The sequence below is a fragment of the Tyto alba genome, unplaced genomic scaffold (genome assembly GCF_018691265.1).
Source record: "Tyto alba isolate M040663 unplaced genomic scaffold, T.alba_DEE_v4.0 Super-Scaffold_44, whole genome shotgun sequence".
In the NCBI taxonomy this organism is placed as follows: Eukaryota; Metazoa; Chordata; class Aves; order Strigiformes; family Tytonidae; genus Tyto; species Tyto alba.
This window is the reverse complement of record NW_024881320.1, coordinates 9,657,920-9,673,642: the sequence shown is the minus strand read 5'-3', so window position 1 is coordinate 9,673,642 and position 15,723 is coordinate 9,657,920. Positions and strand designations below refer to the sequence as shown.

The window sequence follows — 15,723 nt, the reverse complement described above, 5'->3', positions numbered from 1 at the left end:
TGCTTCTTGCATGTTTCGTATATTTCTCTTTTAATCAGGGCCTGACAACTGTGTCTACTTAGAACAGAGGACAGCAAATTTTGCTCAAGCCTGATGGACAGTAGGAGGCTCTATGTGGGCCTTTTTGTGGGGCTGCTATTGTAAAACCTGTGCTTTTTGCCAGTATAGATGTTCTTCCAAACTCCCCAGTTACACTAACTTAGCATGGCTTCAGTGGGATTTTTGTTGGCATATGCATACTGGCAAGGGAAGGATTTATTACTTACATCATCAGCCTGGCAAATGTAAGATGGGCCTAACTCTGTAACTGAGATTATTAGCTAATGGCTATAACCAATCCTGGGTGTGGTGCTTCCCATCATTACTGTCAATTATGTGGGCAAGATCCATACAGCAAAATCAGGCCGACTGGGAGAAATTGCATGTCATCAGCAAGCTACAACTTGAAAATGAAGCCTGTAATGGTGATGCCTTTTGGCTATGGAACATGAGTGAACAGTGGGCATTTGTGCATGATCTGCAAATACAAGAGGTGAGAGAGAAAAACAAAACAAGGTATATGCAGCCAGGTGAAATCCTGCTGCCAGGATTTGTACCATCTAGTCACTTTTGGGCAACTACTATAGTCAAATGCATACCAACATAATTTCCTAACCAGAAAACCAGCTTGTAATTAAGAAAACAAAGAGGTAAAAACAGGTGAGTTGCTTTCAGCCAGTCATAGCCAGGGACAGTTGCATCTACTAGTAGATGCATTAAGAAGTTTTGACATGCTGAGGTCGACAAATACTACCTCTCCTTCCCTAACACATGCTATCTATGATTTTTTTTTTTTTTTAAATCTTACTCTCCCACATCCAAATCATCTCTTTAAGCCCTCTTCTTATTAGAAAAATAACCAAGACAGCAGCAGCCTTAGCTTCAGCATTTGAGGGAAAATCCACAGCAACCTAACCAGCAAAACTTGTGCTCTTACTTACATTACAGCTTATAGTTTTAGGGTTTTTTGTCATATATAAAGGATCTTCCATGATTATCAGATTTCTTAGTTCTGCTTTGTTTATTCACCTGCAGAAGCTGTTTACCTTCTACATTCTACCACAAACATCATCACATAATTACACTATCTTGTCCAAATCAGAAGGCTCAGAACCAATCCAGTCATTTGCTGACAGTGATGATTTCAGCAACTTTCTTGTAGAAGACAATACACCAAACTTTCCTCATAGCAATAAACTATGAAGTTACCTTCATCATCTATTCATTGACACACTGGATCACTGCCACTTAAAACAGAGCTGAAGTACCATCATTGAGTCATTATTTCTCCAACAGCAGATAGCTATGCACCACGTTTACTTATTAAAACCTTTTAGAATAAAAATAATGTGCCACTGAGTGGCTTTCCAACGTCTACCATTACCTCAGATACCTGGAATGTCAGGAAAAAAAAATCCCCATCTGGTTTATATTATTAATGCAATAGTGGGAAAAAAACCTTAATCTAGGTCCTTGACAATCTCTAGTGCTCATATGAAAGATGCATTTTTTTAGGGCATTCACACTATGAATGAAGCACAGAAACATTACTTATAATACTTGGCATTTAATTTCTTCCGTGAAAAGCTACTATCTTGCAGTGTGATGTGCTGAAGATGGAACTAATCCTACATCTCCTGGGAATGTGAATACCCGGTGGAAAACAATACCTGGAGTATTTTGGGTGATCAGCTGTTTATTTTTCCCATGAGTCATACCTGTAGCCCTGCGTTACAGCTAACTCATAACTGAAATGGGCTGCGGAGAACAATATTTTCTTTGAATTTAGGAAAAAGCCATGCTATAATTAATATGAAGGAACAGCTTCCTCTCCAATACCAGAATATTTGAAGCTTTAAGAAGCCTGTCATGATGTAAGATTTCTGACACCTTGGCTTTAGAAAACTAGTCTTAATACCAAGTTTCTTACTGGGACTTACCTGCTCACCTTCCTTCTGCTTCTCCAAGCTAAGGACACCAGGTGCAGATGTGTTCCAACAGTGACAGAAAGGCCAGGGCAGAGAAAGGGCAAACATGACAAAAAAACCCCAAACTGTGACAACTGTGTACCAGACTTATTAACACTCTTCTTTATCACATTTGCTTAGAATGCCTTTGCTACTTATTCAGAGCCTAGAGTGCCTCTTTTACTTCGTGTCTTATTGCTTATTAAAGTTCAGACATTCTCAGTGAGCACCATGTCCTCCAAACTTCATCTCAGTTGGATGCATTTTCACTACATGCACTGGAGTCTTAGTGCTCTAACATGCCATAAGTGCTAGTTCTGTGGTGATGCCTAACATCTTATACACATTTGCAGTGTCCCCCAGGTGACAATTCACCATTGGATGTCCAAGCACTTGCTTTTCTTCCTGTCAGAAAACAGCATTAACTTGCCACACTACCTAAAAATCTCCATAAAAGCTGCAAGCTAGAAGAGAAATTATTGTTCTTATATGGATTGGTGTATCCACCAGCTCGCTTCTCAAGGTTGATATGGGGGCACACAAGGGCTGGTTCAGGTCCTCGTTCATTGTGTGTTCAGGGGACAACTACCACTTTTAAAAAAGTTAAAGCACTCAGAAGTGGAGAGGCTATGCATGGGCCATTTTAATTTTTTCATGAGCCTTATTTATGTACTTTATTTCCACACCTAGTTAAAACCTACTTAACCCCTTGGCACTGTTGGAACACTTGCTAAAGTTGTTTAGGTTTTGCAATATTTATTGCCATTCACATAGCCTGAACTGGTGATTATGAGACCTCCTAAACCAGCCATTCCAGGTATGCATAGCTCAGACACAAACTGATATATCCAATTAACTTATTTTCCCTGTCTCCGGCTAGGGCTCTAAAGGTGCCAAAGGAAGCTGGTTGCTTAAACCTCATGTCCTAGCAGGGCTGCTAGCTGGGCTACTCTTACTCCTTTTATTCATGAAGTATTTAATGGAATATTTCTGTCTTTCCCACAGTGGAAAGAAAGCTCTATCCATTCAAGCAGAACCTTTGGAAAAGCAATCCTTTGTTTCTCATTTTTATAACTCATTTATAATGTTTAGGACATTCTGAGAGCTGGATACTACTGACGTGATAAATGAAGATACAGAGGCAATGGCTTGAGTAATGCTGGGCTTGTGTGCCTGTTGCAACTTTGGTAAAACCAGAAACATGTGAGAGAGGTTTTCTTTTTCTTTTTTTTTTTTTAAATCCTCACCATCTTTTGCTAAGTCTAGTCACATAGCACAGACATTCTAACCAGTCTGTGATTAATTAGCTAGAGATCTGCAACAACTCCTCTTCATGACTAAATATTTTTTTAGTCTATCAAACTGTTAGTGCAAAGTGGGATAAATGACATTAGAGGGCCAATGATCCTGACCTGGAGGTTCTGTTGCTCATTGAGGCTCCAGATGCTAAGCACCTTTTCAGACGAGGCCGAGATCCCCTTGGCCTTCTCCGAGTCAAAGTCAAGGCTCATCACTGGCTCCTGGTGGCAAAGAAGTTGGCTCAACGCTTTTCCCATTGACAAATTCCAAAGGACCACTGATCCATCTTCATAGCCAGCCAGAAGCGAAGGTTGTGAACCACAGCTGAGCTGATCAAGGGAAAAGTAAAATTGTTTGAGAAGTACAGAGTCTGTTAGGAAAATTATCATCCCCAGGTAGGTTGCAGTCCAAGCACCAAGAAAATAAATTAAAATGCTGACTGGTATAGAAGTGAAAAGTTTGGAAGTCTGAATGTCAAATCTTGATAGTCCATCCACTCACAAAAAGCGTTACTAGGTAACTGCTGACATGCATTTACGGTTTTTATATCTACATATAAAATTCTCTTTAGTACATGTAATATATACCTAACATACACATATATATACACACATATAGAAAATTTCTCTCTGAAAATACAAACTATTGGCTTCTACAACACCCGAAAAAAGGCTGCCTGACCCTTTCAGAAGCTTTACTTCACGGCCTGAACTTTGTTAGCGCTCCTTAAAAAAAATTTCTTAGAGCAATGAGTTACTATCAAGCTATACAAACCCATATGGACATTGAAAGAAGTGCCATGCTTAAAGATTCCAGTTTCACATTGCCAAGTGTAGGGTTACACATAGGGATCGTTTACCCAAGTGCACCACAGTGCTTAAAGGTAAACACTGAGCCTCTGGTCAGGAATCTCTGGGTGAGTCACCAAGGGGTTAACAGGCGCTCGAGTCCCACTGTAACCAATTGAAGGCTATTTTGATTAATGATGTCATGGGCCAAAGGGCATGGCACCCTGGGCAGACACCTAATTTATTTAAGCCTCTGAAATAACTCAAAGAAGGGAACATTACTGGATTACATGTCACACTTAAGGAAAATATTCATCATTGCTCCAGCCAAAAGACTAATGACTCCATAAGCAGTAACTGGTTATGTGAGTGAAGATGCAAATCCCTAATGAAAAGCAACTAAAAACCAGGCAACTGTTAATAGCAGTTATTTCTTTAACAGGAGAAGAAACACCAAAATAGACATTAGGATTATGACCATCTCATGCAGGCACAACTAAGAAACACATCCAGTAGGTTATTCAGCTCTTTCCAAACACCGTCTGATCCTACAGGATTTGTTTACTTGATACTCAATACAAAATAAAGGTAAAGGACATCTATAAAGAATTATTTTTTACCGGTATCACATTATTGAATGAAGTTCTTCAAACTTGCTGGCTGTCAATGTCATGATACAAGCCTGCAGTGGCCAAAGGCTCACCGCCTCTATTAATGGTCCAGACTATTCTCCCACTGGTTATTATTTGCTCCAGCGGGAGTTAAACTAACAAGAGATGGGTGGTCTAGGTAATAAGACTGCTGTGTAAAAGCCTCATGTTCTTTCTCAGATTTACTCAGCCTAAAGAAGTGTTTAAATGAGGAATGGATCTCACTGAGCAGGGAAGAAAATAGCCGCTTAAAAGAAGGAAACCAAGGGGAAATCACTTACACCAGCTTTCTGAACAGGTCTGTCCACACCTGGGATCCCACAGGAGTCTCATTCCTTGCTTTAAGATCCCTTTTCTTTTGAAAAGGCAGAGAGTATGCTCTGGCTAGAAGGGCCCACAAAGAACATCTCTCATAATGCTCAGAACTGTGCACAATTTTCCCTCAAATTTTTGATTTGCTAAAACAATATACGTTGCTCTGATGTTTTATATGTCAATATATGTGAACTAATGTTAATTCATCAGGTGTTTTGGGTGAAGAGTACCTGTTTTTTAATACCAGGGAAAAGTTAAAAAAAAATCTGAATTAAATGAACATTCCAGATTTTATTTATATTTAATAAAGGGTAAAACCTTCAAAGCAAAACAAAGTATTTCATAGGTACTTCAGTTAAGTTTTAAAAAAGCCCCCAGTCTGGGCATAAAACACCCCCACAATTATTTGTACTGCTCTTCTTTGAGCACATGACCCCTCCAGAGCCCTGAGGCTCCATGGAAGGTAAGGGATAGCTTTCCTTAGGCAATGAAACAAGTTTTGGGTGGGCGGGGTCAGCTCCTCTGCCTTACTCAAAACAGGATGACCAGATTTTCATCAGTGCTCATAATCCACATTAAGGTAAGAGAGACAGGTGAGTGCCCACCATTATGGGAAATACCAAGCAAAAGCTTTTTTTTTTTTTTTTTTTTTTTTTTTTTTTTTTTTTGTGGTGTGCTGTGGGTATCTTAGGTTTGAAAACCAGTAATTTGCAAGTGAGATCTGAGATTGGTCTATTTAAAAAACAAAGTATTGTTTTCTATGAAATTAAGGTCTCCCACACTACTTCTTCCTGACTTTCCCTAACCATATTAAGTGTAATATTTCAATCAGTACATATACTTGAACTTAAACAATAAAAGCTATTGAAAGATCAGGGGAGCTCTCAGTCTGATGCCTGGACTCACCAAGCAGGGGTTCACAACGGCCTATTTATTTCAGTTCCTAATAACAGACAATTCTGGTGAAAAGTCTTCACCATTCATGTTCTGTTTCAATGGAAAAAATGAAATTATAAATCATTGTTCTTCCTAGGCAGAACATTTTGTTGCATTTGGATAACCGTCAAGGAAGGAAGAAAAGGTGATCCACTGTCAACTCAACAGGAATAATTGCTATAGTTTATATAAAGTAATAACTCTGTGTTTCCAGTTTCTACATGTATTATTCCTGTTGAATTATTTTGTTTGCACCATTACGCAACGTGATGCCTTCCCCAAGGAGTACAAAAAATTTAAGGGAAGACTATCCTTACTCCTGCAAATCCTACTCCACCCAATTACTAATAGCAGGAAGGTGTGAATCTGAAGGGACAATGTATTTAAGAATCTGAACCTTCACAATGAAAAAACCCACTGAATGAACTAATACATTTACGGACAGACCTAGTAAAATGAGGGGGGGGAAAAAAACTTCAAAACAACAAAATAAAACAGCTGAAAGCTTTTTAACTGCTTAGGAGAAGCCAGTGAAGCTTAATCTAGAAGCCTAACCTAAGCCTTACTTTCCTTCTACACTACAGTAAAGTTTCTAATTCATGCTGCTGCTGGTAAGGCGCGTTGTTTCTCTGGTAGGTGGACCTTTTATTGGCATGCAGAAAAATAGGACGATACATGGCTGCAGCCCCTAAACTCTTGTTGGACAACAACCCTAAGCAGACTTCCTTCAGACCATTATGTCGCTCTCTCCATGTCAGCTTCTGTTTCAACTTGTTAATTTACTGTGCCATAAGCAACATCAAATAGTCTCTTAGGCAACACATTTCCCAAAAGCGCTGGGTTGGTGAGTGCTCATCTCCTGGGTATGTCTATATTGCCCAATGCAGTAATGTACAAAGAAATCCTGGACAGCCTCTGTTCAGGAAGGGGTGCAGCTGGGTTAGCTCCTGTTCTGCTTTTATGGTTACCAGGTTACTCAGTGAGCCACTTCCAGTGAAACCACAAAACAGAATGCAGAGCATCACTCTGGTACACCACATATAATTATTTGCCCTTAAGAGTATCCTCCTCCCCCATGCTTTTAAACCAAGTTGCATACATTTGTAGAAGAGCAAATACAGCTGTGAGACCTTAAGGGATTATCTATCTTTGCCTGTTGCAGTCTAGGAAGTTGTGGTGACTTCCCAAAGTCAGAATTTGCATGGAATAATTTACCTCTCCCAGTTCCCAGTCCTCTGCTTTATCCCCACTGGCAACAAAATTAAAACCTACATAAAATTAAGACTCTGCACCTGCTCTGCTTCCTAGAGGAATAGCAATATTAATGCATGTAGAAAATATGGCAAGACAGAGGACTTTTTATACAGGCAACAAAATTTTCAACACTGAACATTTCCTCAGTTATCTTCATCTTATTAAAAAATGTCCAGGAGACAGAAAGCCCCATTCATTTCATTGAGTACTGAACACTGATTGCATTTTTAGGAGAAACTTTCTGTTTAATAAAAGCCTGATCAGTCTAATTTTCCTTTTAATTTTTTTTTTTTCTGTTTTTTAATTACAGCATGGGACTTGAACAGCATCAGCCTCTTCTACTTTTGTCTGAAGTCAGCAACTGAAATTCTCTAAACTTCAGTCAGTTCAGGACTTTGAGTGAAGACACGAAGGCCTCAAATTCACAACTGATAGATAATTTTTTCAACTGAAACCAGTACAAATGTTCAGATGAACCTCCAGGAATAACATACTTGAAATCAGCTTGGATGGTACTGCAGACCCGTAACCGTCATGTGGTCAGGGTGTTAAACTGGAAATCAGCTTTGCCACGAATTCTCTGGAGATTTAGAGCCAATCACCTAAACCCTTTCCTCCTTCCATGGCCACCTTTTTGTATTACTTTTCCACTGATGGCACTCCATAACCGTTATTTGCTGAATATCCTACAAAGGTGGGCTTTTTTCATTAACTGCTTTTATTTACCTTTTTGTCCAAAGTCAATACCACCATAAATATTTTGTTCCTATTGTATGTCTGGAATAGAAATGTTCATAGAGTGCTTCCTTGTCCTGAGGGCACTGAAGTGAATGTAACCTGCCATTAAAATCGGTGATTTTAAGAAACCGAATCATTTCTCATCATTCATAATGCAGTGAGAAACCATATCAAACAACTGGCTTTGGTAAGTCACTCATTTTCCTCTTGATTGATGTAAAAAACGTATCTATCCTAAGGATACAAAGCTTTCCCTGAGTATTTGCAAATCTTCCATTAAAGCTTGGAAAGCTTGAAAGTTACATTAAGGATGTTCACAAATCTTTCCCCCCTTTAATAGTATAATTACTTGATTGGTTTGATAATAAATCAAAATCCAAGTGAAGAAAGATTCATGTGCTTCATATAAAATGAATCAGAGGGAAAACATTTCACAATTAGCAGGCACTCTTGCCTTACCTGCCATAACTTCAGACACATGGGCATGCCCAGCTTGGCACCCACCTCTGGCTTCAAGGTACAGACTGATGTCTTGGATGGCAGCTCCAAAACCTGAACCTGACATCAGGAAAACAAGAGTACTTGGTGAGGCTCCAGGTCAAAATGCTGCTCTTAAAAACACAACTTTTTTAAGGTGATTAAAGCTAGTATAAGCTCTTCCAGTAAAAACTGTCTGGAGGAAACTGAGGAATGTATGTTAAGTTGGAGCTGTAGGGGAATCTACAGCTATCTAAATAAATGCATTGTTTTAGGAAAGAGCAGAAAAAACTGCTAGAATGATCACATACTCTTCTTCCACTCTTCTATTTAATCTGTATTACAGTCTTCTTTCCATACAGTAGATGATATTGTGCATACACCAGATAATATTGCCGACTACTTAATCTGAAAACACTTCCCTGCTACCTCTCCCTTTTCCTTTTTTCCATTTATGTTGCTAGTTTTTTGGTTATATTCACTTGTGGACACTTGCATAGTCTCCTTTGTTCTGTCATGGTGACACAGAGCTTGCATGGAAATATAGGCAATATATATATCTAAGGTGGGTTTTTTATGTACTGGCTGACTGCACTAACAAAATGTAAACCCAGAATTATCTGCTAACTCAGGCTGGTGCAATGATGGCATATTGGTATTTTTAACACATACAGGTATTGTGTGACCCTGTTTGAGGCAGGGTCAGACAATATTGTGTTAAACACCTGCTCTCTGTCTACAGAGCAGCTTCCACTGTTGCTTGTACTGATGGTAATGAATTATGGATCTGATTTTTTTTTTTTTTTTTTTTTTTTTTTTTTAAGCATTGGGCAAGTCTTTCCTCTGCCAAGGAAGTAGCTCATTTCCACCTCAGGATGATGGCAGACAAGATCAGGGGAGTCTGCCTTTGCAATTTGGCACTGGAAGGTTTTGAGTCTCTTGATTGACACGGAAGTGCCTCACTCTGGGCTGATTCTCAAGCCTGGAACTATGGAGAAAGAGTAGTTCTTAGGTATCAAAAACTTGCTGCCAGGAACATCACTGTTTCCCAAATGCATACTTAATCACTAAAGTGATCTTTTATTTTAATTAAATAAACAATGGTTGCATTATTTCATAAAATGAAGGGACTTCAAACATTTGATAAATCCAGCATCACCCGCCATTCTAGACTATTTCAGAAAGTGGAAAAGCCCAGCAGTGCTGCTGGACAGCCCCAGGCATGCGAATTTCCTTAAGTATCCGAGATGAGGTATTACACAAATATGGCTCCTCTGGGAACCATCAGTCAAGACCACGGCAGCTGCGATGGCTTTCCAATCCCATACCTTTAGTTCAAAGCTTGCCAGGACATCTTCCTATTTCTAGAGGTTGTCAGCTAGCCTGCCAAAAGCCAGCTGCACTCTAGGACTGCAGGTTGACAATGTACTAAACACAATATGCAGAATGCTTTCTAAAGCCACTTAGCAACGAAGCAGGAAACTATTCTCCAGATTTGAGGAATGGAGACTACAGCAGAGAGCCATCCAGTATGTAGACCAAAGCTATGAACAGGCCAAAGTTTGATCATTTGGGAATTCTTGTTCTTTGGAGCTACACTCTTAACAAAAGATGCTTTTCTCTTGGCAACTTTCTTGCTATCAACATAATGACTGAGTTGGGTATTGCAGGAAATGGGCTGTAAATACGAAGATGACCTGCTCTCATCTCGAATCTTTCATCACTGGCTCTCCAGAGGACATTGCCTCCTAGACAAGACTGAAACTGCAACTTTTACGTAATAAGTAAGCCTAAGTGTGCTGTGATAAATGCACTTCTGCAGGTTAAAAGAAACAAAGCAAACAAAACAACCAAGCCTCCTTTGCTTTACCTTGATTAAAAATGGACTAACTGGTACAAGGGCTACAGTTGGGCTTGTGAAGGACAAAAAACCCCACAAAGATGAGAAAAGCTTTTCGCAGAAAGCGGGCAGGCATGAGCTGCCTGCACTAGACTGACAGTTCCAGAGACCGTCTGCATTAGAGGCAACTGAGCCTTAGAAATAAATACTATTTCATGTATTTTGACAACTGTAACCTAAAACTTGAAGTTCTGTGTTTATATTGGTTTTGCTTAATAGGAGAAAGATTTGCCTTTGCCTGAGGTTAATAGTGTTCCTGGGTGGCTAAAACTGGCCACAAGGAAACACACCCTTTTTCTTTTTCACATTAATAAAGCTTTTAACATGTTTCTGGCAAATTGGCAAGAAAAGTGCATGTAACTCATAATTGGTGATTTAAATGCAATCATGAACAAATAAATGCCTGTTCAGATCTCATTATTTATGGACTGAACCTGCTTTAAGACAAAATTACTCTTTTTTTGGGCACCAGCCAAGCATAAACACTTATTAAGTCTTAATTTTAATCATAAGCTGCAAATGTACTGTGTCTCACACAGTGCTGCCTATTTGGAAGCACTATATATTATGGGAGCTTATGTGAATTTATTGAAACCTGACACAGTCCTAATGTAAAGGTTCATACACAGAGTGGAACTCTTTTACCTCAGGAGACAGCAAATCATTACCAGTTTGCAAGGTCCAAGCAAACAAATGAAAATAAAACAAAGATGAGCTTTAAGAGACATTGGGGTAAATGTTTCCTCTCTGGATCAGGTGATTATTTAATTCTTCACTACCAGAATGTGTGCGTGTACACACTGACACAAAAACTCATCTCCAGCTGACACAAGAACGTACTTGACAATTTTGTTTAACTTAAATACTATTGAGCACTGCTCTAAAATGGAGGGAGTTCCTTCTTTGATCAGAACAATGTATGGGACGTAGAATGGTTGTATTTACTGGTACAGTGGTTGTGTCTACAGGCTTACTCAGTTCTGTAAAAGGCTGAACATTCTGGCTATGAGCCAACAAAGTACTTAAATATGTGCTTAACTTCATAATAATAAAAAGTTCACATTTTCTTGCAATACAGGCACCATTCCCACTTATTACTTCGTATATAAAAATGCAATTTTCAGTTTCAAGATACACATCCTATAGGCCAGAAAAGCATATGACCTTTTATGTTCATGAGCAATTTGCAATTAGCTACAATATTTCTTTTCATATTTAAGCCACTTTTTCCTTTTTTTCATATTTTTGGTATTTTGATGTCAGGTATTTGAAATAATTGATTTTTGTGTGATGTCCTCAAACAATCCTTCAAAGAAAACAAAAATATGATTTCTACAAAGCAGAAGTGGAAATTGCCAACACAGCTGTCAGTCAGTGATTGCTGTGATAATGGGTATTAGATGTGGACTTATCCAGTGGGAACTGAAACGGACCCTACAATTATCTCACACTGAGCAAACCTCTGGCCGCTAATAGTAATTCAACTATTTCCAGCCAAAGTACCAGTTAAAGAATTAGCCTGGGGTGAAAGACCACATATCGCATTACAAATCACCTGCACCTCCCCTTCTCTCACCAAACACGATGGAAGATGAGTACCTCCATCTGATGACAGACTTTCTGACCATTAGTTCCCCAGAAGGACTCTTGTTCCCCATTAACAGCATTCAGCAGCACCAGAAGAGTTTTCAAAACTCCTGCACATGAAAGACCAGCAGCAGCTGCAAATACTTAAGTGTCAGACGAATCTTGGGGTGGTATCCTTGTTATTAGAGCATGAGTTATATAATTCAGTCATCTTTCTGGCAGGTAAAATCAGTGATTAGAACCCCCAAAGGTTCCTCATGCTGCCCTTTCTTGAGCAGAGAATTTGAGAGCAATGATGCTTCCCTTTCTGAACTATCTCATTTCAAAACCAAAAGCAATCACCCAAGCACCAGAAAAAGAGATGTTTCCTACCTCCTCCAGGGATTTGGCTGCCATGGCCATTAGCCAGCGTCCCTGTGCCACCTTTAACAGCGAGCATCTGCAGAATCCCACATTCTCTGTGAAGACAGAATCCGTCACCGAAGTTCGTCCCTCTGCTAAATCCCACAAGCAGATCCTCTGGTCACGACCCTGACTGTTACAATAAAGCAAGTTATCCGTGAGCAGCAGGTCTGAGAAAGCCTGGCTTCCTGCAGGTTAGTACCTCAAAGTTGGGTCTTCAACATGCAGTAAAGGCGTGAGCTTAGTACAGCTTCTGGGGGGGTATTAACTGGGTCTTTCATGAAATGTGTGGGAGCTCAGCATCCCCGAGACCAGCGCCCTCGTGCTGACTGCAAAACTGGCCAGTAGGTTCAACAGTTACCGGGAGGACCCGAGTCAGTCAGATACACTGCAGTCACAGCCAGCCATGTTTCCTTGCTTGATCACAGTTATGCTATTTATATGTGCGTATATATTTATGGAGTCTCATAATTGAACATATTCATAATAAAAACTTACATTTTACGATTGATTAGATGGCAATTTAAAAGGAAACAAGAGTGTCCAGAGAGTAACACATTTAACACTCTTTCAGCCTAGCAATGAAATGGAAATGTTAGGCGTGTTGACAGCTGAAAGACAAATAGCAAGACAACAAAGGTCACATCAAAGACCAATAAAAAGCTACAGTTATTCAGTGGTCAACTTCCCACAGCCACAGGGAGGGCACAGAAGACTGTTAAGACTGTGTAAGTGTGGAGACACAACAGGAGAGGGACTGGCAGTGCAGTGAGTAGCAGGAATTGAACAATGAAACGCTGTGGTTAAAACATCCAAAATCAGAGAACCAGCAGCTGCATCACTGATGTACTAGTGCAGCTCATGCAGAGGCTCCTCTGCACACCTCTCCATCCCACACAACAGTCTGTGTGTTGATCCCAGACAGTAAGACCAAGGAGGCCAGACAAAGGGCACAGCGTTAACCACTACACATGTACATGATCCCACTGGCTCTGGAACAAAGTACCACTGTGGAGAAGCTTCCAGTCCACAAACTACAGTAGCACTGGGATGTATCCTTATGTTATCACCTGGGACAAGGAGTGACCAAAAATCCCTTATCCTTATTTTAATTAGCAGTACCACCTGATGGAAATATGAAACCAAAAGAGAGGTAGATGCAAATCTACAGAATGTTGGGACTTCAACATCAATAGAGAAACTCTTGTCTGCTGTTCAGCTGAGTGACAAACTGTCAAAACATTTATAGCACTGGGCATACAAACAATGTGGTACTGCAAGAAATTGTGATTTAGCTTTAGAACAGAGAAACAAAAAATACAGGTAACTGCTGTCCTAAAATCACACTGCTATAAATATACAGCAAAAATAGAGCTATGGAAAAACTATAATTATGCAAACAATACTCATCCAATATCCTTTTATGGGGGAGAGTGTTGATAATTGTACTTAAGCAGATAACAAATATAAATGCTAATGAGTTCCACTGTATATTATAAGAGATGTCTTCTCTAGATAAACATGTCAGAACAACTCCTAGTCATACAGACACTTTGGCATCTACTCTAGATCACCTGTCTAATCCAAAGTACACAAATCTTCCCAATCTTCCCTTGCTAAACGAGAAGAGATATTTTGCAACAAAGCAAAGGTGTGCAACTCAGCATTCTTGCTCATTTTCAGTCTTCAATTCCCCATCTCTGATTTTTCAGCTTCCTTCCTTACTTCTTCTCTTTCTCCCCTCTACTTATAAACTGTATATCAATTTTGATCTTCCCTGAGAACCAGTTGTGTAGCATTTGTCAACTTCAAATTCAAGTGTATTTACCCAAAGACCTCACCTGATCTCAGTGCAGTAATAAAGAGACTATGGACCCCAAGTTGTAATGTTGTCACATATATATCATAAAGAAATTAATCATATATTTTTTTACACTTTTTCTACAGTTTTTCTGTATTTCTGTACTTCTGTACATTTCCATATGTGCTGGAGAGACTTTCAGTGACTCCAGAAATAAGGGATTGCTTTTTTTTTAATCTATTTTTTTTTTTTAAATCTTCTTCAATCATCACAGAAATTAGAAGAATTTCACTGGTTTTTGCCTGCTTTGCTAACCTGAGAAGCCTGTCTTTACCACCCATTGTCTTGACGCAGTAGACAGATTTTCTTCCATGGCCATCCAGTGCTGTGTCCACTCTGTGTGTTTTCAGGTTCCAGACATGGATAAATCCATTCTCAGACCTGACAGAAAGAAGAGATGCTTTTAGAGTGACCACTGCAGATGATCTGATAAGACAGTCTGATAGTTTCCAGGTTTTTTTGTTTGTTTTATTTTTTTTTTTTAATGAAACTGTATGTACGAAGACAACACACTCATCATTCATCAAACATGCATTTTGTTGTTTTCTTCAGATACAATTTATCTAAATAATACACTTTAAAAGGAAATGTCCATATGATGCTCAACTCAACCAGAAATCCCGGGTTACTCACCCAGAGAAAAGAATGGGGACATCATGTTCTTGGCCTTCACAGGAAAAATGCAGAGTGTGGACTGCAGCACTGGTGCCTCTGAGAACAAACTGTGGATCTGGAGGGGGCAGAGCCATCCGAGTAATGAACTGAGGGAGTAAGGAGAAGATGCAGATATCACAGAGGGTAAGGCAGCCTAAAGTGAAATTACAACTTGAAATATATTCTGATCAGGACATTTGCTTTTCCTAGTTACTTCCTCTTTAGATTGTCATTATTGGATGTTATTTATATTTGCCACTTGCAGTGTAAACTATTTCCTCTTACCATCGACTGACCAAGCAGCTGTCAAATCTGCTTTTTGCTTTTTAAGGGAAGTGTTGAGCTGGTCATGTGTATGCACCTCTTGTGCACTTGTAAATACAAAATTGTTCAGCTGTTCTCCCTGCTGCAGAAAGGAAGAGCTACAAAATGCAAGAAACTGGATACCCATAATTTCAGTGGGCAAGCAATTTATCATTCCACTTAGCCTCTTGGCAAGTCTTTCCCCTTCCGACCCATAAAAGTACTACTTTTGTGCTTTCCACTCACAATCATTTACAGAAAAGTATTGCAGGGAACATATCAACCACAAAGAATTTCCAATGAGATTAAGTTATGATAATTTTTACACAAGAATCCCATTACTTCCAAGTGCTTGACTTTTTGGTTACTTCAGAAAAGAAATGCAGTATTTCACACTAACTTAGTGACTACTGTATTAAACATTCTATTCCAAGGGGTTTGTATTCCCCAAAGGATCAATAAAGAGAAATGAATGCATTCAGCTTTATGTCATCAGTTCAAATGTGGTCTGAGTCAGCAAAGAACAGGATGAGTATATAGGGAAGCATGTTGT

At 39.4% G+C, this 15,723-nt stretch overlaps 2 protein-coding genes across 5 annotated transcripts in view; one reads left to right on the top strand and one right to left on the bottom strand.

Moving 5' to 3' along the window:
* The window catches only part of TBX1 (T-box transcription factor 1), a 35,463-nt gene extending 27,046 nt beyond the window's left edge, over positions 1-8,417 (top strand). Inside the window, exon 9 of the mRNA XM_042805199.1 lies at positions 7,559-8,417. Within this exon, the coding sequence (XP_042661133.1) occupies positions 7,559-7,623 (65 nt within the window). The 3' untranslated portion in view covers positions 7,624-8,417. The remainder of the gene's footprint in view (positions 1-7,558) is intronic.
* The window catches only part of GNB1L (G protein subunit beta 1 like), a 50,818-nt gene that overhangs the window by 9,491 nt on the left and 25,604 nt on the right, over positions 1-15,723 (bottom strand). For all 4 annotated transcript variants that reach the window (XM_033008152.2, XM_033008151.2, XM_033008150.2 and 1 more), the window contains 5 exons: positions 14,847-14,974; positions 14,469-14,594; positions 12,323-12,485; positions 8,446-8,544; positions 3,419-3,634 (listed from right to left, as the gene is read on the bottom strand). In XM_033008152.2, the coding sequence (XP_032864043.1) occupies positions 3,419-3,634; positions 8,446-8,544; positions 12,323-12,485; positions 14,469-14,594; positions 14,847-14,962 (720 nt within the window). In that variant the 5' untranslated portion in view covers positions 14,963-14,974. The remainder of the gene's footprint in view (positions 1-3,418; positions 3,635-8,445; positions 8,545-12,322; positions 12,486-14,468; positions 14,595-14,846; positions 14,975-15,723) is intronic.